Here is a 24,500-nt window from a genome sequence, read left to right as displayed (position 1 = left end):
CACACCACCCCACACACCATGCACACTACACAAACACATCTACACTATACACACACACACTACACACGCACACTACACACCACACACACTTACACCACACACTACACACGCACACTACACACACACGTTTACACTATACACACACACACTACACACCACACACACACACACTACATACACACACACTACACACACACACACTTACACACACACACTTACACTACACAAACACACACTAGACAAACACACACACTAACACTACATACACACACACTTACACTACACAAACACACACTACACACACACACTAAACACACACACTTACACTACATACACACACACTACACACACACACACTTACACTACATACACACACACTACACACACACACACTTACACTACACAAACACACACTACACACACACACTTACACTACATACACACACACTACACACACACACTTACACTACATACACACACACTACACACACACACACTTACACTACATACACACACACTACACACACACACACTTACACTACACACACACACTTACACTACACAAACACACACACTACACACACACACTTACACTACACAAACACACTACACACACACACTTACACTACACAAACACACTACACACACACACTTACACTACACAAATACACACTACACACACACTTACACTACACACACACACTACACACACACTTACACTACACACACACACTACACACACACTTACACTACACACACACTTAGACAAACACACACACTAACACTACATACACACACAGTTACACTACACACACACACTACACACACACACTATACACCACACACACGCACACTAACACTACATACACACACACTTACACTACACAAACACACACTACACACACACACTTACACTACACAAACACACACTACACACACACACTACACACCACACACACTAACACTACATACACACACACTACACAAACACGCACTCACACTATACACACAACTATACAACAACCGCCATTCGTCACTAAGTGGCGGTGACGTCACCACGACGCTTGTGCCAGGCCATGTGCACGTTGAGGCCACGTGAAATGTCGAATGCCCCCTGGCAGGAGGTCACGGGGCAGACCCAGGGGCCATTGGCTCACCGACTGAGACGACTGTCAGATGCACCACCTGTGCCTCCGACTGTGCCAATTTGCTGTGTTTTAGCCACCCGGCACTCCGCTCGTTGTTGTGAGCATCGCTCCTCTGCCCTCCGTTGTTGTTGGAGGGCGACTGCCTCCACCGCTGGTTACCAGTCATCCACTCAGCCCCACGTCCTCCTGTCCCGCATCATTCCATCTCCTCTCTAGCCCGTGCCGTGCCCGTTTAGCCCCTCTCTTATCCAGCCGAACAAAAGCTGCTTGGGCATGCGGTGGCTGGGCATGCGGGCTACATGACCCAGCCAACGCAGCCTTGCCTGCCGGAGGAGCTCACCGACGATGGGACTTTGTCCAGATCTTTCAAGGGTTTTTTGCAAACTCCTCACACAATCCAGCCTGGCTAAACCCATGATGGATCGTAGGCAGGCCAGCCTAAATGTTTCTAACCGACAAAGATGCTCCATTAGGGGGGTCAACGTTTCGCAAGCGTAGAGAAGGGAGGGAATGACCGTGGCCGAGAAGACCCGAAGCTTCGTGCGGAGAAACAGACCAGGTAGCTTCCACACAGCGTTACGCAACAGATGAAAATACGTCACTCGACTGATTCGAAAGAAATAAGTTCTACATACATGCATCGCACGGTTGGCTACGCACGGTGTGAAAGAAATTCAACAAACGTACAAACATATACGCTTCAAAAGCCTGTTCGTCTGCACGTGGTATGGAATCTACATGTGATAGGTGGTGGGGCAGCAGAGGGGGGTGCACTTCTGACACTCATCACACACACAAAGTGCTTGCCACAAATGAACGGCAACACGAAACCAAAACGATTTTTATTTTATTTTACCGGCTGCGAGGCCCATTGAGCTACGGAGTCGCTATTTTTCAGAGGCACCCTGGCTACCACAAACGATAGCTTACTCTTAGGTTTTTTCGGTAAAGTCACGTCGGAAAAAATACAATTTTAAGTTATTAACTTTTAATTTTATTAACTTTATATTTTATTTTTTACCTACGTGACTTTACCGAAAAACCCTTAGAGTACGAATCCTTGCAGTCACGATAGCTTCACATCTAGAAACGAAAGCTTCTCAACGAAGTTGGCTTATCATCATCACGTGGACATTTAGAGCAGCCAAACACTCGATGAAAGTGCGACGCGGATTCGAAATGCGGAGGGGAAAACCGGAGGATCCCGAGAAAAATCCACGCAAACCACGGGCAGAGAGAGACACGCAAACTCCAGATATAGGAGGTGTCAGGGTCGGGATCGAACCCACGACCTCCTGTACACCTGGCGAGGTAGTCAACATCTCCTAGCCACCGTGATGATGATGAGAGAGAGAGAAACGCAAACTCCAGATATAGGAGGCGTCAGGGTCGGGATCGAACCAACGACCTCCTGCACACCAGGCGAGGTAGTTAACATCTCCAAGCCACCGTGATGATGATGAGAGAGAGCCACGGTCGTCTACGCAAGGTGGCGCGAAAGAAGTTCAACGTACAGACGTACAGACACGCCCATTGTGAACCGTGAGCCACTCTGCACTGACTACGGTGGGGAAGCAGCGGCAGCCCCCCCCCACCGAATCCACCCAACCATCCCCCCTACCCTGCCCCCCCCCCCTACCCTGCCCCCCCCCCCGGTTCCCCCCCCCCTACCCCGGCTCCCCCCGGCGTGAGCGAGTGGCGCGCCACCGTCACATTCCTTAAGCGAGCGAAGATGATGAAGATGAAGATGATGACCACTCCTCCTCCTCCACGGCCTTTACAAGCGGGAATTCCAGACTGAGGGCAAACCGGCGGTGTCCACCACCACCACCACTTCATCGCCGCCACCACCACCACCGCCACACAGTCAACAACCCCACCGCCACCACAACGTCGCCACCAACACCAACACCACCACCGCCACTTTATCACCGGCACCACCACTGTCAACAACTCCACCACTACCACAAACATTGCCAACTACTCCACTACCTCACCACCGCCACCACCACCACCACGCACAGTGAAGGACTCCACCACTATCGCTGACAACACCGCTTCCTCCTCACCACGCACGGTCAACAACTCCACCACAACTGCCACCATCAACCAGAACTACTTCCAACAGCGTCACACCGCTACCGGCAAGTGTCTGCGTGTGTCTGCGTGTGTCTGCGTGTGTCGGTGTGTCTGCGTGTCTGCGTGTCGGTGTGTCGGTGTGTCGGTGTGTCTGAGTGTCTGAGTGTCTGTGTGTCTGTGTGTCGGTGTGTCGGTGTGTCTGTGTGTCGGTGTGTCGGTGTGTGTGTGTCGGTGTGTCGGTGTGCAGCCTCGCGGAGCGGTGGGACAGCTATTAGCGCACCACGGCTATCATCGGTGGTGAACGCCCTTCAACAATCTGCTTGAACCGGCACAGTGAAGTATGATCAAACAACCCCCAATGACCGACACTAAAAACTAAACTTTTTTTTTTTTAACAGCTAAGGCCCCACTGGGCTGTGTAGCTCTTTTTCAGAAGCGATCCGGCCGTCACAGATGACGGCTCAACCAAGTGGCTTATCATCATCATCATCATCGTGAAAAGTTTTAGCAGTAGCCAATTACTCTAAACGCGCGGTGATGTTGATTATAAAATGTGGAGGGAAAAAACGGAGGACCCGGAGAAAAATCCACGCGACCACGGGGAGAGAGAGAGACACGCAGACTCCGAATATACAGCAGCAGGCGTCAGGGTCGGGATCGAACCCACGACCTCCTGTATACCAGGCGAGGTAGTTAACATTTATCCACCTTGATGATGATGATGAGAGAGAGAGACACGCAAACTCCAAATATACAGCAGGCGTCAGGGTCAGGATCGAACCCACGACCTCCTGTAGACCAGGCGAGGTGGTTAACATCTCCTAGCCACCGTGATGATGATGATGATGAGTGAGAGAGACACGCAGACTCCAAATATACAGCAGCAGGCGTCAGGGTCGGGATCGAACCCACGACTTCCTGTAGACCAGGCGAGGTGGTTAACATCTCCTAGCCACCGTGATGATGATGATGATGAGTGAGAGAGACACGCAGACTCCAAATATACAGCAGCAGGCGTCAGGGTCGGGATCGAACCCACGACCTCCTGCACACCAGGCGAGGTAGTCAACATCTCATAGCCACCGTGACGACATGGAGTGGGGGAGGCCTTCATCCAGCAGTAGATTCACAAAGGGCTGTTGCATTGCACTTCAAAGACTTTCTCGGTAGGCTGAGACACGCCCCACCCTTGAGAGAGACTGGATTCAGCTCAACCTGGTCACAGTGAACCTATGAGTCTGTGGATCCCTGTGTGAGTGTGGGTCCATGTGAGAGTCTGTAGCTCAGAATCACAACATTGATTAAGGCTGCAGGAGGAATCCGAAGGGCTTTCAAGCTCTTTGATCACAGATGTCCAGGAGGCGCACGGGATCAGGACGTCACAACAACAAAGAGGACAAAACCGCGGTAGGAGTGCAACAAAAATGATCCACGCCAATAAAACTAAACCACGATTTGCATGCTCTGTGGTTCTTTCGGTAAAGTCAGCACGTAGTTATAAAATAAAACAAATCGCGACGTTTCGATCGCAACACAAGCGGTCGTCATCAAGCTCCTGATGTTGCGATCGAAAGAACCACAGAGTATGAATTCCTGCAGTCACGAAAGTTTTAAGTCAAAATGTAACTGACAATTTAGTTTTTTATTATTTTCAAAAATATATTTTTTATTTAAAAAAGAATTTATTATTTTTATAAATTTTTACTTTACTTACATTTTTCTACCCACGTGACTTTACCGAAAGAACCACCGAGTATGGATTCCTGCAGTCACGAAAGCTTCAAATCAACATTATTATTTTTTTTATCTTACCAGGCAAAGCCCCTCAACTATTCAGCTTCTTTTTCAGAAGCAACCTGGCCCAAAGCGTGGCCCCCCCCACCTCCCACCACCGCCGCGTGGAAATTCACGGAAGGCCCAAAGCAACCCACCAGGCAACGCACGAGACCCGCGCTTCACGCGAAACCGCAAACTGCTTCCCATCTGACGTTTCCACCAGGCGGATTGGAAGCGAGGCTTTTGAGGGGCCCCGCTGCGGCCGCTGGCTCGGCGCGCGTCCCCCAACGCCGCTCCGAGCCACGGTGGGGGCAGAGGTCGCAAACGGGTTTTGATTCCTTACCCGTACCGGGCCGCACCAGGGTCGCAAACGGGTACCCGTACCCGGCCGTACCCGTACCCTACCCGGCTGGGTACGGGTATCTGATTGCGACCTCTGGGATGAAGCCATGTTGCAGGCGCGGGTGGGTTGATTCTAGGAACTTGAATTGTGAGAAGAGACAAGACGTTGGGAAATGAGTGACAAACGGTGACTCACCAGTGACTCACGGCCTACCCGTACCCGGCCGCACCAGGGTCGCAAACGGCTACCCGGGTATCGGATACCCGGTTGCGACCTCTGCCGTGGGGGCTGGCCAACCCTCCCCGGGGAATCTCTCTCTCTCAGTGTGTCGGTGGCGGTGACGGTGGCCAAGCCGAGACAAGCGTGGTGGAGGAGGAGGAGGGCTGGAGAGCGACGACTTTTTTCACTCACAAAGCAGCGCTCCCCCACACCGCCGCCGCCACCCTCCCCCCCTCCCATGCACCCCAGGGGCGTCCGCACAGCCCGGCAGCGGTGGGGGAGGGAAAGGGACGCGGCGAGACAGCGACAGCCCACGGGCGCAGACACGGCGCACGAGGCGCACGAGACGCACACGAGGAGGAGGCTGCTCGTGCGGCTAGCGCCACGCCCGGCCGCCTTTGTCTCCCCGCACTAACACGCAGCGCTCCAGGTCAACGCAACTCGGCACGGAGCGCAAAACCCGCTCCCGCCACCGCTGTCCTACACAGCAAACGAAGATGAAGATCGCCCCCCCCCTCCCCCCCCCCCCCCGTATAAATAGTCGGGACTGTGGCACACGAGGTGAGCGGGTGGCAAGCATCACGCCCGGCCGCCTTTGTCTCCCCGGCGGCGATGTTTACTGCACACCGCACCGGGTGCTCGTTTGAGGCCGAGTCGACCTAGGGGAGCACCGGGACCGGTTCAGATAATCGTCACCGGTGTTTGTGTCCGTGGGCAGGAATCGAACTCGGGTCGCCGGGTAGCGCTAACCACTGCACCACGGCTCCCCAGAAAGTCAAAGCTCCCCCGTGTAGCCTGAACAGGCTGTTGGGGCAAGTGCTGTTAGCGAGTAGCACCTCAGGTCGGCACGGCACACGAGGTGGTGGGTAGCCAACACCACGCCCGGCCGCCTTTGTCTCCCCGGTGGCGATGATTACACACCGCACCAGGTACTCGTTTGAGGCCGAGTCAACCTAGGGGAGGCCCAGGAACGGCTCGGATAATATAATCATCGAGACCAACACGCACAGAAAAAAACCCCGTATGTCCACATTGAACAAATTATTTGGTCATATCAGCAGGAGCTGGCAAGAGCAACCAACGCACACCGCTCAACGCCTCCTCAATCTCACCTCCTCTGCCCTCTTAGTTGCACTCACGGAAGAAGGGCCCATTGCCCAGAATGCCGTCCGTTACGGCACGCGCGTGTGTGTGCGTGTGTCCTGTATTTTTAGAGTAGAACCCAGAGGTCGCAAACGGGTTTTGATTCCTTACCTGTACCCGTACCCGGCCGCACCAGGGTCGCAAACGGGTACCCGTACCCGGCTGTACCCGTACCCTACCCGTACCCGGCCGGGTACGGGTAGGGTACGGGTACCTGATTGCGACCTCTGGGATGAAGCCATGTTGCAGGCGCGGGTGGGTTGATTCTAGGAACTTGAATTGTGAGAAGAGACAAGACGTTGGGAAATGAGTGACAAACGGTTACTCAACAGTGACTCACGGCCTACCCGTACCCGGCCGCACCAGGGTCGCAAACGGCTACCCGGTTACCCGTACCCGGCCGGGTACGGGTAGCCGGGTATCGGGTAGGGTACGGGTATCGGGTAGGGTACGGGTATCGGGTACCCGGTTGCGACCTCTGGCAGAACCTCATCCTCCTCCTCTTAACGACGGTGATTGGTTCCACGAGACCGCTTGTTGAGAGATTTGGTCGCCAAGCGAGTGTCGGTAATACTTCGTTCCGAGGCTGAATTCGTTCCGACAGCATCGAAAGTTCACCCCCTTTTCATTACACGCTTTTATTTAACTCACTCTGTCTGTTGTCGTTGTCGTATCCTCAAATCTTGTAACGCAATTTTAACCCACTTCCCAATGTGGTATCGACTGCAAACTTGGTACACTTATGTCATACTGATGACAATATTATATTGTATCATAAAAAAATACAAATACATTTTTTTAAAGCATTCTTTTGTCTATCTTATGTGTCGGCTTGGGTCTAATTGTGCATGCTCAACTGACGTTGGCTGTAAATCACCACGGCCCCTTACGTTGTGGCAAGCTTCAGGGCCACTTCCTGGAGTCGTGGAGTTCTGCCATTACTAGTACGGTACATTTAATTAAAGCATGTTTTTTTAAAAGTATTTTTAAATATTACTTATTCCCCCAAAAAGCGTATTTTATAATATTTAAACAATAGATATTAATACAGGAAGATACTAACATCATTATGAACACGTAACATTGGCCGCGTACGTACATACGTAGCCAAGCGCGCTAATTGGCGGTGCAGGAGACGGGGGGGAAGCACAACAACAACAGCACGAAACACAAGACGCAGTTATAAAAAGATTAGTTTGTCAACCTCGACAACGACTTAAAAGCGCCTAGCTCCAGACGCTACCGATAATATCGGAAGAGAAGAGCGTTCCAGACGGCCGCAGAAGCGCCAGCGCGGCGATGCGGTGACCTCCGGTGATGCGGTGACCTCCGTTTTCGTTTGACGGCCGGGCCAGAAGCCACCACCGCTGCCGCCGCTGCGACAACGACCGGAGTGATGACATCGGCGGCGCGGTTCCATCACGGCGAACGCCGGGCGCGTCCTCACCGGCGACGAGACCCCGAACGAGACCGGTGACCCCCGAACGAGACCGGTGACCCCGCCGGGAAGCGCACCAAACGCTGCCCCCAGCCGCTCCGCAGAGCGACGCGCGGACGACGAGACGGGTCGCAAGCTCAACCCGCAGCCTCTACAAACGTCTCTCCCACGGGCCCCCCCACCACCCACCCCCCCCACCACCCACCCCCCCACCACCCACCCCCCCCTCCACCCCCCCCCCACGGGCCCCCCCCCACCCACACCCCACCCCCCACACGCTTCACTGTTTTTTAACCACCCGGCCGCATCCCCCGGGTGTGTTCACTCGGCGGGGGGAGAGATCCGTGGCTCGAGGAGATGCGGGTGAACTTGATTCCCCGATGATAATGGGAGGCACACAAAACGGATGAAAGGCAGAGAGGCGGGTCAATGGGGTGGCACTGCTCCCCCCACCACTCCACCATCACCGCTCCCCCCCCCCACCACCGCTCCACCCACAACCACCACCGCTCCCCCCACCACCACCGCTCCACCCACAACCACCACCACTCCACCACCACCGCTCCCCCCACCACCGCTCCACCACCACCACCGCTCAACCACCGCCGCTCCACCCACCACCGCCGCTCCCCCCACCACCACCGCTCCCCCCACCACCACCGCTCCACCACCACCGCTCCCCCCACCACCACCACTCCGCCACCACCGCTCCGCCACCACCGCTCCCCACCACGTAAGGCAGCGACGGCAGCTCCCATCGGTTGGCAAGCTCAATCGCTCGCTCGCTCACTCACTCGCCGAATCCCCCGGCCGCTCGCTCACTCACTCACTCGTCGCTAATCGGCACCATCGACAGTCTCGGATCGCCATCTCTTCCTGCCCCCCCCCTGCCCCCCCCCCCCCCCCCCCCCCGTGTGTAATTGCACCAAGCCCCAGCGTCGCCTCGCCCGCTCTAAACGCTTCAATCCGCCGCCCACGCCGCCCACACCGGGGCTCCAGCCCGCACCGGGGCTCCAGCCCGCACCGGGGCTCCAGCCCGCACCGGGGCTCCAGCCCGCACCGGGGCTCCAGCCCGCACCGGGGCTCCAGCCCGCACCGGGGCTCCAGCCCGCACCGGGGCTCCAGCCCGCCACGGGGCTCCAGCCCGCACCGGGGCTCCAGCCCGCACCGGGGCTCCAGCCCGCACCGGGGCTCCAGCCCGCACCGGGGCTCAGCCGCACCGGGGCTCCAGCCCGCACCGGGGCTCCAGCCCGCACCGGGGCTCCAGCCCGCACCGGGGCTCCAGCCCGCACCGGGGCTCCAGCCCGCACCGGGGCTCCAGCCCGCACCGGGGCTCCAGCCCGCACCGGGGCTCCAGCCCGCACCGGGGCTCCAGCCCGCACCGGGGCTCCAGCCCGCACCGGGGCTCCAGCCCGCACCGGGGCTCCAGCCCGCACCGGGGCTCCAGCCCGCACCGGGGCTCCAGCCCGCACCGGGGCTCCAGCCCGCACCGGGGCTGCTGCCCGCACCGGGGCTGCTGCCCGCACCGGGGCTGCTGCCCGCACCGGGGCTGCAGCCCGCACCGGGGCTCCAGCCCGCACCGGGGCTGCAGCCCGCACCGGGGCTCCAGCCCGCACCGGGGCTGCTGCCCGCACCGGGGCTCCAGCCCGCACCGGGGCTCCAGCCCGCACCGGGGCTCCAGCCCGCACCGGGGCTGCTACCCGCACCGGGGCTGCTGCCCGCACCGGGGCTCCAGCCCGCACCGGGGCTCCAGCCCGGCACACTCGCTCTCTGGCGGCACGACCGGCGCGGCGGGTTTCAAAACGAACGTCTCCCGCCACTCCCGCGCCCGATTTCACCGCCACGCCAGTTCGGCGTGTGTTGGTATCGGCGTGTGTTGGTATCGGCGTGTGTTGGTATCGGCGCGTGTTGTTATCGGCGCGTGTTGGTATCGGCGCCCCAGAAACTCCGACAAGGCCGGGCGATCGGCCTGCGGCGGTATCGGTCGGGGAGGGGGGCGATGGCGCTGCTGCGTGCGATCCCGTTTGAGTAACTTGCGCCTGGTTTGTTTCAAATGCGTGACGTTTGGAGGGCGATGCTGGCACACGACGGCACGCAATGCAGCCGCGGTGGCTAGGCAGCTGTTAACTACCTCGCCTGGTGTGCAGGAGGTCGTGGGTTCGATCCTGTCCCTGACGCCTGCTGCTGAAATTTTGGAGTCTGCGTGTCGCTCATCATCATCACGGTGGCTAGGAGATGTTAACTACCTCGCCTGGTGTGCAGGAGGTCGTGGGTTCGATCCCGACCCTGACGCCTGCTGCTGAAAATTTGGAGTTTGCGTGTCTCTCTCATCATCACGGTGGCTAGGAGATGTTGACTACCTCGCCTGGTATGAAGGATCGCGTGGGTTCGATCCTGACCCTGACGCCTGCTGCTGTATATTTGGAGTTTGCGTCTCTCTCTCTCTCTCCCCCCGTGGCGGTGTGGATTTTTCTCCGGGTCCTCCGGTTTTTCCCCGCCACAATTAGAATGTCCACACGACGGCGAAGATGATGATGCTGATGATGATGCTGATGATGATGCTGCTGATGATGATGCTGATGATGAGCCACCGCTGAGGTTGAGCTATCATTTGCGATGGCCTGGTCGCTTCAGAAAAAGAGCTACACAGCTCAGTGGGACATTCCGTGGTAAAATTAAAATAAAATAGTTGAGCAGTTTAGTTCAAGACGGCCACTGCATTGCACGGCACTTTTAGACGCGCTTCTGCGGCCGTCTGGAACACTCTTCCTTCCGATATAAGAAAGCAACTGGAGCTACACAGTTTTAATCACCATCTCGGTTGACAAACTCACTTCTTTCAAATGGGTCTTTGTGCTTAGTGTTGTTGTCTGTCCCCCCGCACCTCCATATCAGCAACGTTGGCTACGTACGGTGCGAAAGAAGTTCAACGTACATACAACACCATCGCTGTACCACCACCACCGCTACACCACCAACACCATAATCTCACCACACCACCAAAAACACAGATCCCCCGTATAGTATTAACATACTGCTGCGGGACCTTACCTGGTCAAATAAAAACAGCACAGGTAGTCCCCGAGGTACGATGGGGTCCGACTTACGATATTTCGATCTTACGATGGCGATAGCGTTACGATAAAATTGCCATCGACAACCAAACATCGTTCAAGTATGCAGACGACGGACAGAATCTTGGTGAGTACAGCACAATATGATACGTTACGATACGTTCAATGCACGTGTGTGATACGTAGCTTTAGCGATTTCATTTTAAGGTTACCACGATACGATACGTTCAATGCATGTTAAAAGTTTTTACAGCAGATAGGATTGTTTCCTGAAAAAGCTTTCTATGAAATTGCAGCTCATATAGGTAGGCGAAGAATTTACCTCGTTTTTTAACATTACATTTTACTGTGCAATACAGTATAGTAATTAATAAATACATACAGTATATAGTCTATACAATACAGTACTGTAAATTGCTCTGTTTTGCTAAATTATCACCATTCTTTAAGACTCCTGGGTAGGCTAGGCCATCTTCGACTTACGGCATTTTCGACTTACGATGGGGTCGTCGTAACGCATCTCCATCGTAAGTAGAGGACTGCCTGCATTTTTAACTTTATACTTTACAATGGCCCACTGCTCTTATTGGAAAACCAGGACATGGCCTGCCGGGTTTAAACCAGTGCAACAAATGGCGAGCACGTGCCACTACCCGTGAGCCACGAGGAAGTAACATCAAGTGACAAAGATCTCCCGTGTAGCCTAAACAGACTGTTGGGGCAAGTGCTGTTAGCAAGCACTGTACTTAGCCAACCCTGCGATGTATGTTGAACTTATTCATATTCTTAGGTTTTTTCGGTAAAGTCACGTAGATAAAAACATAAAAAAGTACAATTAAAATCACGGCGTTTCGGAGGCAACACAAGCTTCCGTCTTCAGGTGGTACCGTCACAGCCACGACAGCTGTATCAAGTAAATGAGAGATTGCAGGAGCTACCACTCCGTTTATATAATGGTTGGAGAGGGGGGGGGACGGCAAGTACAGCACACTTTTTATTCATATGGTAAGGTGAGGCTTAAGACTTGAACTTATTCCACATCGTACGTAGCCAACCGCATGTTGAACTTCTTTCACACCCTACGTATCCAACCGTGCTAATCGCCGGTGAGGGAGGGCAATGAAAATGAACGCTCCGATTTCACACCAGAAATGCTTACCGGGTTTCGCCGAGTGACCAACTTTCCACATTTTGTGCAGTCAACCGGTACGAATGAACGAACGAGAGGGAGAAGTGGTGAAGGGGCACAGTGGCACTGCTCACCGCGCCACTAACTTCAGCGTCGTTCAATTCCCGGCCGTGGTTAACGCAGTTGAGCAGTCAGTTCATTTATCGATTTATCGACATTTGCGCACCGTATTTGATCTGTCCTGTGACAACGGCTGTTCTCTCGCTCCCATTCCCATCTGCGGCAGTTCTGAACTTTATTTAGTTACAACACGTAGGCTTTCGGTGACCGATTTCATCCGGGTGGTGGCGGGTTTAATGACATTTATATTGACGCGATCTAAACCCCAAACAACCTCGTGGATTTATTTAGTTTTTTCATCTTGTCGATGCGACCCGGATCACTGCTTGCTCTCACGTCGTTCCGCCAAGTCAGCCCGCCACACTTTGCGGACTCAGTTCATTTATCAGTTTCAGTTTCATATATTAGGTAGAGCCCTGTGAGCCATGCGGCTCTTGAATCGGGTGCAACCGCAAGAAACCAAACCGTGAACAAGAAACATCTTAAAGTGACTACGCGCGCAAACACAAAAATCCAGAAAAAGCACCGTATATCAACGCTGTGTGCAGAAAACCCAGAGGGATGCAAGTCAAACAATAACAACCACAAGACAATTTAGATTAAAGTTATCAGGCTAACTCTACTACAACAAATATGGCTGAACCAAAACGTTTACGAAATCACCAAAATAAAGCTAGAAAAGCAATGTAACAACAGTGATCACAGGAACTGTGATTCAAATTTAACAATAAACGATCTACACATAACATGTACGACCAAACTTTGCAGCCATAGCTGGCAGCATGAATCACTCCATAACAGCAGGAGCATTAGTAGGAGTATCAAAAAAAATGTCAATGCACCTTTAAAGATCTGACTCAAAAGCGTTTACACGCAGGATGACGGTAGCTGGTAGCTGGTGCGAGTTGTGATTTACAGCATCAACTTAAAGTGCCTTGCAGACACAATCATAGTTTTGCGGATTGCTCCACGCACTTTCATACCACCGGCACGTAACCAACCACGCCAATTGGAGGTTGTGTGGGGGAGGTAAGGGCGACAACGTTAAACACAACAACAAGCAGTTCTAAAGACACGAGTTTGCCAATCTTAGATGATGATGATGATGATTTAAAAGTGCATCGCAGCTCCCAGTGGGCCCCCCGCATACCGGAAAAGCATTCCAGACGGCCACGGAAGCGCATTCCGACAGCGCCGTGCGACGCGGTGATCACCGTCTTTGATCGATGTTTATACAACACGTGGCCCATCGTCAATCCCCTGTTGGACAGAGTTAAGTGGAATCTCACCCGATTAGAAAGGTGATCCGCCTAATTGCAATTAAGTCTGTGGGTCCCGTGGGAGTCTAGAAGTGTCACTGCGGGTGTCTGGGGTATATGTGAAAGTTTAGGGTCTCTGTGTGAGTCTATTAAAACGTATATAACTATAAACTCTTTTATTTTAGCAGGTAAGGCCCACTGAGCCGTACAGCTCTTTTACACGCTTTATTTCACTCACTCTGTCTGTTGTTGTTGTCGTATCCTCAAATCTTGCAACTCAATTTTAACCCACTTCCCAATGTGGTATCGACTGCAAACTTGGTATACTTATGTCATATTGATGACGATACTATATTCTATCATTAAAAATAAAAAAAACATGTTTAAACCATATTTTTTAAATGTTATGTTTCGCCTTGGGTCTAATTGTCCACGCTCAACTGACGTTGGCTGTAAATCACCACGGCCCCTTACGTTGTGGCAAGCCTCGGGGCCACTTCCTGGAGTCGTGGAGTTCTGCCATTACTCGTACGGTACATTTCATTAAAGCGTGTTTAAAAAAATGTATTTTTAAATATTACTTATTTCAGAGGCGATCTAGCCATCATAAATTATAGCTCAAAAAGGGGCTTATTTTGTTAAAGAAGCACTGCAAATGAACGGTTACAATGATGAAATGAACGGTTACATTGACGCACAAATGAACAGGGCATTGAATGCCCAAACCCAATCAAATGAACGAGCGTTGAAATTGTCCAAGTAATTAAAACGATCAAAATACCGTACACATTGCGGGAGTCACTGATAAACTAGCCAGATGTTTGGAAAAACAAAATATCCGAGTCAGATTTGGCACAGTACATAAAATACGAAAATTAATATCTGGTACAAAAGATGTGTTACCGAAGCTATCAACAGAAGGTGTGTCCAGGATTCACTGCACGTGCGGTAAATGTGATGTTGGGCCAACATGACGAATGATCAGCACGAGACTAAAAGAACATCAGAGAAATATTAAATTCTCCCAAATACAACTGTCAGCAGTAGCAGAACACGCGTGCCAACAAGGACACTCAATTGATTTGGATAATGTTGAAGTTCTGGGCAAAACTAGCTACTACTGGCCAAGACTAATTAGAGCATTTATCGAAAATGAAATAAATAAAAATAATTTAACCGTTCGGATAGCTACCGCTTTAGTGCTGCGTGGAAGCGAATCATCAAATAAAACATTATTTAAATGCATCCCGAGAAATGCCAACATACTTCAATAGGGATTACCGTTGGTACGGCTATTTTAATAAACACAATAGACAGGAAGGACAAGTTCTAAGGGCTCGCATCATGCACATGCATAATGCGCAAGAGCGCAGAAGCGTGGTCACCACATCTACGCCTCTAGATGAGGAACGAAACAGGTGATGACTTCTCCACAAATCTGGCTGTCGCCTGATGAAGCTGGTTGTAATTACTGGCGAAACGTCGTTACTCAGATTGTAAATGTTGTGGCTTGGCTCTTCAACACACCGGGGTGCTGTACTAGTATACTACACTATACACTTCACTACACACTACACTACTACACACTACACTACTACACACTACACTACTATACACTACACACTACTATACACTACACACTACACTACTATACACTACACACTACTATACACTACACACTACACTACACACTACACTACACACTACTATACACTACTATACACTATACACCAGAGGTGGGACAAAGTCATTGTTATGCAAGTCCAAGTCGAGTCTGAAGTCATCAAATTCATGACTCGAGTCTGACTCGAGTCCAAGTCACATGACTCGAGTCCACACCTCAGCTATACACTACACACTACACTACTATACACTACACACTAGTGCTGTACTAGTGACGAATTGGCACGTTCTGTTTACATTACAACCCTTACTAGTTGGCTCTGTCGGGTGGTGGCGGGTTTAACGACACATTTACATATTTGTGCGATCTAACCCACAAAAACCTCTATTATGAAAGGGGCTTATCCTGGACATTTATAACAGCCGAATACTCTAAACGTGTGATGTTGATTCTAAATGTCGAGGGAAACACCGAAGGACCTGGAGAAAATTCCATGTGACTACGGAGAGAGAGAGACGCAAACTCCAAATATACAGCAGGCGTCAGGGTCGGGATCGAACCCACGACCTCCTGTACACCAGGCGAGGTAGTCAACATCTCCCAGCCACCGTGATGATGATGAGAGAAAGCGACACACAAACTCCAAATGTCCAGCAGGCGTCAGGGTCGGGATCGAAACCACAAGCTCCTGCATACCAGGCAAGGTAATAAACATCCCCTATGGGTACCTTTGCAAGCCTGTGTCTCACCGAGTGTATGGGGTATTTGAGCAAATCTGCGGGTCCCTGTGTGAGTCCATTGGAACCTGTGCTAGCTGATACCTCTCCGAGTGCAGGGGGTGTTTGTGCGGTGGTGTAACGGTTCGCGCTACGCTGCGCCACGAACCCAGCAACCAGAGTTCGATACCTGCTCACGGCCACCACCAACACCAGCGACGATTATCTGAACCGGTCCTGGGGCTCCCCTAGGTCGACTGGGCCTCAAATGAGTACCTGGTGCGGTGTGTAGTAAACATCGCCACTGGGGAGACAAAGGCGGCCGGGCGTGGTGCTGGCCACCCACCCCCTCGTGTGCCGTGCCGACCTTCATAGGTGCTCGCTAACAGCACTTGCCCCTACAGTCTTTTCAGGCTATACTGGCTATCTTTGCCTTTTGGGTGAATGTGCAAGTCGAGGATCGATGCGCACGTATTTGCGTTTATCTGTGTGACTTAACGTCTCTGTACAAGTTCTATGGGTCTCTCCGCAAGTTCTATGGTTCTCTGTGCAAGTTCTATGAGTGGTAAGTTCTATGCTATGGGTCTCTGTGTGAGTCTATGGGTCTCTGTGTGAGTCTATGGGTCTCTGTGTGAGTCTATGGGCCTTTGTGTGAGTCTACGGGCCTCTATGTGAGTCTAAGGGTCTCTATGTGAGCCTATGGGTCTCTGTGTGAGTCTACGGGCCTCTATGTGAGTCTATGGGTCTCTATGTGAGTATATGGGCCTCTATGTGAATCTATGGGTCTCTATGTGAGTCTATGGGTATCTATGCGAGCCTATGGGTCTTTATGCGAGTCTATGGATCTGAATATGAGCCTATGGGTCTTTATGCGAGCCTATGGGTCTGAATATGAGTCTACGGGCCTCTATGTGACTCTATGGGTGTCTATGTGAGTCTATGGGTCTCCATGTGATTCTATGGGTCTCTATGTAAGTCTAGGACGTCAATGTTGCGTTGTGTGGGGCAATCCAAGTATTGGCCGTTTTTACCCGCACTTATTTAAACGCAAGGTCAAGTCTCGTATAGTCTATTTTTAGTCTCAGCGAGGCCTCCCACTCGCCCTTGAAGAGCTAATAAATGATATTGAAGGCAGACACGTCTCCATGGCTCATATACACACAAGGCAAAGAGAGATCCACCAATACCACCACCACTACTACGACCACGATCACCACCATCGTCAGCATCCCCAGCATACCCAGCATCACATCGTCACCATCAAGACAAAGATCCCCCGTGTAGCCTTAACAGACTGTTCGGGCAGGTGATGTGAGCGAGTAGCAGCTATGAAGGCCGGCACGGCACACGAGGGGGTGGGTGGCCAGCACCACGCCCGGCCGCCTTTGTCTCCCTAGTGACGATGTTCACTACACACCGCACCAGGTACTCATTTGAGGCTGAATACACACACACGAATGCACACACACATACACAAATACATAGACAGGTACACACACAGGGATAAACACACGAATGCACACACAGGTACACACATACACAAATACACACACAGGTACACACACAGGTACACACACACACGAATGCACACACAGGTACACACACACACAGCTACACACAAGTAAACACATAAACGCGAACACACGCACAGGTACACACACACATACACACGAATGCACACACACTTACACACACAAACAGCTACACACACAAGTAAACACAAACGCGAACACACGCACAGGTACACACACGAATACAGATACACACAAGTACACATACACGAACTGCACGTATAGAGACACGTACACGCACACTGTCTACACATGTGTACGTGCACACGTGAATACAAAGACAAATGCCCCCCGTGTAGCCTTAGCAGACTGTAGGGGCAAGTGCTGTTAGCGAGTAGCAGCCCCTATGAAGGCCGGCACGGCACACGAGGGCGACGTTTGCTACACACCGCACCAGGTACTCATTTGAGGCTGAGTCGACCTAGGGGAGGCCCAGTCGTACACACCGCCACGCACGGCGCGCTCACAGAGGCAAGCCGAACAATCCACATCAACAACAACGACTACATTTAAACCCCATATACCAAACACAACCATAGACACGTAATCGCGTAGACGTACACACACACACACGCGCACACAGAGAGAGACCCCGGCTCGGCGTGCCGGCCCCTACCGGCCGAGGCGCGCCCTGCCCGGCACGAGGCGCTATCCGAGCGCCGTGGTCTCGATAGCGGCCTACGTCGCGGCGCGAATAGCGGGGACCGATGCGGGCCTGGTGAAGACGACGACGATGATGGAGATGATGAGGTGGATGATGAGGTGGATGATGAGGTGGATGCGGCGACTCACCCAGCAGCTTCTTCACCTCGTCTTCGCTCATGAAGATGTTGACGGAGCTCTCGACGGCGAGCACCGCGAGGAGAAGCGAGACGGCCGGGAGGAGGTGGACATGGGTGACCATGGTAGCACGATGACCTCCTCCTCCCCCCTCCTCCTCCTCGTCGTCGTCCTCGTCGTCTTCTCCACCTCGTTCCTCTTTCAATCTTCGCCCCAACACCACCAACAACTCCACCACCAACAACTCTACCACCGACACCAACACAACCAACACCACCAACAACTCCAACTCCACCACGGGTCTCTCTGTGCCCCACGCCGCTCTCTTCACTTCGTCTCACTCCTCACCTCCTCCTCCTCACCACCACCACCTCCTCCTCCTCACCACGTCTCCTCACTCCTCACCACCACCTCACTCCTCACCACCTCACTCACCTCACCACCTCCTCACCACCTCCTCACCACGTCTCCTCACTCCTCACCACCACCTCACTCCTCACCACCTCACCACGTCTCCTCACTCCTCACCACCTCACCACCTCACCACCTCACTCACCTCACTCACCTCACACCTCACCACCTCCTCACCTCACCACACCTCCTCACCACACCTCCTCACCACGTCTCCGCACTCCTCACCACCTCACTCACCTCACCACCACCACCACCACGTCACCACCACCACCACCTCACCACCTCCTCACCACCTCCTCACCACGTCTCCGCACTCCTCACCACCACGTCTCCTCACTCCTCACCACCACCACCACCTCCTCCTCACCACCTCCTCACCACGTCTCCGCACTCCTCACCACCTCACTCACCTCACTCACCTCACCACCACCACCACCACCACGTCACCACCACCACCACCTCACCACCTCCTCACCACCTCCTCACCACGTCTCCGCACTCCTCACCACCACGTCTCCTCACTCCTCACCACCACCACCTCCTCACCACGTCTCCGCACTCCTCACCACGACCTCGTCGCTCTGCGGCCTCGCTGCGTCTGCACGAGTTTTGTTGTTTCAAGTCTCCCAGGAGGAGGAGGGGGGAGGGGGGAGGGAACCGGATCCTCGTGGATCCGGGTCCTCGTGTCGAGCTGACGATTATCGCGATACTACGATATATATCGGCGCATCACGATATATATCGTACGATACATCTGCGATATGTCGATACTACGATATATCGTGCGACATGACGATACTACGATATATCGTGCGACATGACGATACTACGATATATCGTGCGACATGACGATACCACGATATATCGTGCGATGTGACGATACTACGATATATCGTGCGATGTGACGATACTACGATATATCGTGCAATGTGACGATACTACGATATATCGTGCGATGTGACGATACTACGATATATCGTGCAACGTGACGATATTACGATATATCGTGTGATGTGACGATACTACGATATATCGTGCGATGTGACGATGCTACGATATATCGTGCGATGTGACAATACTACGATATATCGTGCGATGTGACGATACTACGATATATCGTGCAACGTGACGATATTACGATATATCGTGTGATGTGACGATACTACGATATATCGTGCGATGTGACGATACTACGATATATCGTGCGATGTGACGATACTACGATATATCGTGCGATGTGACGATACTACGATATATCGTGCGATGTGACGATACTACGATATATCGTGCGATGTGACGATACTACGATATAGCGTGTGACGTGACGATACTACGATATATCGTGTGATGTGACGATACTACGATATATCGTGTGACATGACGATACTACGATATATCGTGTGATGTGACGATACTACGATATATCGTGCGATGTGACGATACTACGATATATCGTGCGATGTGACGATACTACGATATATCGTGTGAATACATCGAGACGACCAAAAGAGGTTCGTACAGTGGCCGTGGCTAAAGTTTTTAGCGTCAAAGTTTAAAAAAAAAAGTTGCCACCATAACGTGGAGGGCTGCGTCTTGTAACAGTTTAGGGCCGTCCATAAATGACGTCACGCACCCAGGGGGGTCAGACATTTGTGACGATGTGTGACGAGAATGTGACATCCCATAAAAATGCGCAACTTTAAATATAAACATAGACAACACGTTCTACTTAATTAAATAGACTTTTTAATACATTTTTCTCCTACAACATCAGAGTGCAGCAGCGCCACATTAAATATGCACTACAATGACAATAGTTTCGATTTAAAGCTTTCGTGACTGCAGGGATTCATCTTCTTGGTTCTTTCGGTAGTCACGTAGAATGGAAATAATAAAATAATAAAAATAAAACATAACAAATAATTCTCACGACGTTTCGGCCACAACGCAAGCAGCCGTCCTCAGGTGAAAACCAGGTTGCGTTGTGGCCGAAACGTCGTGAGAATAATTTTATTATGTTTTATTTTTATTATTTTATTACTTCCCTTCTACGTGACTTTACCGAAAGAACCAAGAAAATGACAATAGTTTAAAGCGATTTGAATCGTGTTTTATATTTTGGGGGGGGGGAGGGGCAGAGCTTTGTGACGTCATATTTGAGGGGGGTTTGACTTTTTGTGACGCCGTGTGACGATGGGGGGGGGGGGGGGGTCAAAAATCGTCCAAAATCGAAGCATGCTTTATTTTCAAAATGTAAATATGTTTTTTTTTGGGGGGGGGGGGGCAGAGCTTTGTGACGTCAGTGCCTTACCAACGACGGAACATCAGGATTCAGGCCCTGTAGGAGCAGGTCTTCAATGATTGCAATAGCATCAGGGCCGGCTACCTTGGTGAAGAGGGAGACTACATCGAAACCGACAAGCAAATCCCCCGGGGGCGGTGAGGACATGCCCTTGACTAGTGCAACCAAGTGGGCGAGTTGATGGTGGAGACGATAGGACGGAGTGGAGTTCCCTCTTTATGGATTTTTGAAAGGCCGTCAAATCTGGGTGGCCTAGCCGAAGGTTTTAGAGAGAAAGAGCTTCTTCTTGGTTCATATTCTTAGGTTTTTTCGGTAAAGTCACGTAGTTAAAAAAACATTAAAATTAATAAAAGTAAAATAAAATAAAAATCACGACGTTTCGGAGGCAACACAAGCTTCCGTCTTCAGGTGGAACCGTCACAGCCACGACAGCCGTATCAAGTGAAATGAGAGATTGCAGGAGCTACCACTCCGTTTCTATAATGGTTGGAGAGGGGGGAAGGGCCAAGTACGGCACACTTTTTATTAATATGGTAAGGTGAGGCTTAAGAGGGTGAGCCTTTGTTATGGAGAGGTACGGTTTGTGACTCAACCTGTGACAAGGAGAAAACAACTGAACATGGTAAACCTGTAATAGTTGTCTGTCAAATAAGATTGGCCAAATAAGTGCAGTTAAATCTTTTTTGCATGGTTGATCACATCTTTCCAATGATTACTCAGTTTGTAACCATCATCACGGTTGAAATTATGTCTGTGTTTGTATATTTGTATGGCTTCGTGTACAAACCTTTGATGGTAGCCAGGAGGTTTGCAGAGAACCTTGGTCTCGGAAAAGACAATTTCATGAGAGCCCACCGAGTTGTAGCAATGGTTCTTTCGGTAAAGTCACGTAGAATGGAAATAATAAAATAATAAAAATAAAACATAATACAATTATATTATTTTTTACCGAAAGAACCAAGAAGATGAATCCCTGCAGTCAGGAAATCTTTAAATCGAAATAGAGAGAGAGCTGTTTGGTGGGTTCGATTATGGAAGTCGAATGAGTGATGATTGTGTTGGTTTTAGTAGCCAGGCTATTGGTAGGGTCTATAACACATTCCTGCAGAGGGAGCTGGTAGGAACGTCGGATTGCTCGGTCAATGGCCAGGGTCAACGGCGGCGTGGTGTATTCCGACTGTGAGGGCGGGCACAAGCCGGCGTGAGTAGGTGAAACGTTGAGTTTTATAAGGGCACCACGGGGTGACCAGCCCCTCCCCACCCAGACCCACCCCTCCCACCCCCCACCCAGCCCCTCCCCACCCAGCCCCTCCCTGCACGACGGACACAATAATCCCCTGTGGGCTGGTGTAACCAGTATAACCTCTTGTTACAGCAGCCCTTTTGCCCACTTCAGCAATTGTTTCTTGCTGTGCTTGTCCCACCTGATGACGGACGCTTGTGTTGCGCCCGAAACGTCGTGATTTCATTTATTTTATACCGGACACAAGCTAACCCCTTCGGTCTATGCCGGAATCAAAATTCAGTCTAATGGTCGAGGAAACCGAGAATCTGTTGGTTATTCAGGAACGGAACTACATAGCAATCAGATCTGGAAAGCACTCGTCATCAACAGCCTTCAGCCATGGATTTGATTTCGAAAAGTTGCTTACTCTCGAGGAGTTTGACGTCATTACAGGGAGTGGTATTGATCGATTGGTCAAACCAATTTTAGTGTCGACAGTTGATGTTGGCCCGGACGAGAACCCGAGATACCACAAAGTGATGAAGGTTGCAGCCCACCGCTTTCTTCAGCGCGATTTCGACGCTTTATTTCTCGCTACCAACGCTCCAGGAAGAATAGGGTCGAGAACAAGTATAACCCGTAAAAACAAAGTTTTTCACTATAAATCCTTTATATGCGTCGGCAGCTAGAGTCCTCTCGTCCTCTGGCTTGAGATGCCTGCCACCTATGGGTCAAATGATTGCATGCCAGCATTAAGCAATTGGTAATTAAATATAATAGTTTTGTCCTAAAAAGTGTAACATTTTTGAAAAAAAATTTCACGAACATTAATTGTCACGCACAACGAGTCTGTGTGGAAAATGTTAGCTCGATTGTATCACGGGAAGTGGGTTAAAAAACGACCGAAAGATTTGCACGGTCGTAAGCAAGCAAATGAACTTAATATAAAGGATTTAAAAATGGCGCCACTCAGTAAGGAACTTACTGGATTGATATTACCACGTGACCACTACGGCAGTCATTTGAACGAAAGAGGCATTACCATCGACGCTGATTTAGAGAATAATTTAAAGTTTGCAGGAAACACTCTCGCCGAAATTTGGTCACATTTGATCGTCGATAATTGTCTGACAGGATTGATATTATAATTGTTTTTTTACTATCTGGCAACAAAACTGACACCTTTTTTACAAGGAGTCATGTTTGCATAAACCACAATACCTGCAGTCATAATGCAAACAAAAAACATAACTCTGATAATGTATGCACTGTTCTTGAAGTTGATTGGTCCACACCCGAGACAGCTTTCTTTAGAGCCTAGTCTCACATGGGTTGGACCAGATGACGCCAAAAGGCGCACAACTCAAATACAATGCACCATCAGAGTATGAGAGCTCGGGGTAAGCATTTACACCATTGGAACCTCATTTGCCAGTAATTGATATTACCACGTGACCACTACGGTAGCCATTTGAACGAAAGAGGCATTACCATCGACGATGATTTAGAGAAGAAGAATTTTAAGTTTGCAGGAAACACTAGCCGAAATTTGGTCACAGTTGATTGTCAATAATTTTCCGACAGAGTCTGAGCTTCAGGAACAAAACCTCTTGTCCAGAGATCAGAAATGATACGGCGCCCACGTACGAACAAGCCAATACTTGACACATATTGTAAAATGCACCGACAACAAATGCTGTTTGCAACCAAGAAGCTCCTATTATTACACGCTTTTATTTAACTCACTCTGTCTGTTGTTGTTGCTGTCGTTGTTGTTGTTGTCGTATCCTCAAATATTGCAACTAAATTTTAACCCACTTCCCAATGTGGTATCGACTGCAAACTTGGTACACTTATGTCATACTGATGACAATACTATATTCTATCATAAAAAAATAAAAATAAAAAATTTAAACATTCTTTTTTATACGTTATGTTTCGGCTTGGGTCTAATTGTCCACGCTCAACTGACGTTGGCTGTACATCACCACGGCCCCTTACGTTGTGGCAAACTTCGGGGCCACTTCCTGTAGTCGTGGAGTTCTGCCATTACTCGTACGGTACATTTAATTAAAGCGTGTTTTTAAAAAGTCTTTTTAAATATTACTTATTTTAGTCTGGTAACAGACATATGTTTTCC

At 50.9% G+C, this 24,500-nt stretch overlaps 1 protein-coding gene across 3 annotated transcripts in view; it reads right to left on the bottom strand.

Moving 5' to 3' along the window:
- RYK (receptor like tyrosine kinase) overlaps positions 1-19,476 on the bottom strand; it is an 88,147-nt gene extending 68,671 nt beyond the window's left edge. Inside the window, exons 1-2 of one of the 3 annotated variants that reach the window (XM_061575182.1) lie at positions 19,380-19,476; positions 18,432-18,665 (exon numbers count right to left, since the gene is read on the bottom strand). In XM_061575182.1, the coding sequence (XP_061431166.1) occupies positions 18,432-18,543 (112 nt within the window). In that variant the 5' untranslated portion in view covers positions 18,544-18,665; positions 19,380-19,476. Of the gene's footprint in view, positions 1-18,431; positions 18,666-19,038; positions 19,062-19,379 lie in introns of those variants that run through there. The other 2 variants (XM_061575184.1, XM_061575183.1) reach the window with 2 other exon arrangements.
- Positions 19,477-24,500: the final 5,024 nt, after the last annotated feature.

The sequence above is a fragment of the Lethenteron reissneri genome, chromosome 57 (genome assembly GCF_015708825.2).
Source record: "Lethenteron reissneri isolate LAM-NWPU_2019-01 chromosome 57, ASM1570882v1, whole genome shotgun sequence".
Lineage (NCBI taxonomy): Eukaryota > Metazoa > Chordata > Hyperoartia > Petromyzontiformes > Petromyzontidae > Lethenteron > Lethenteron reissneri.
This window is presented reverse-complemented; position numbering and strand designations above follow the sequence as displayed.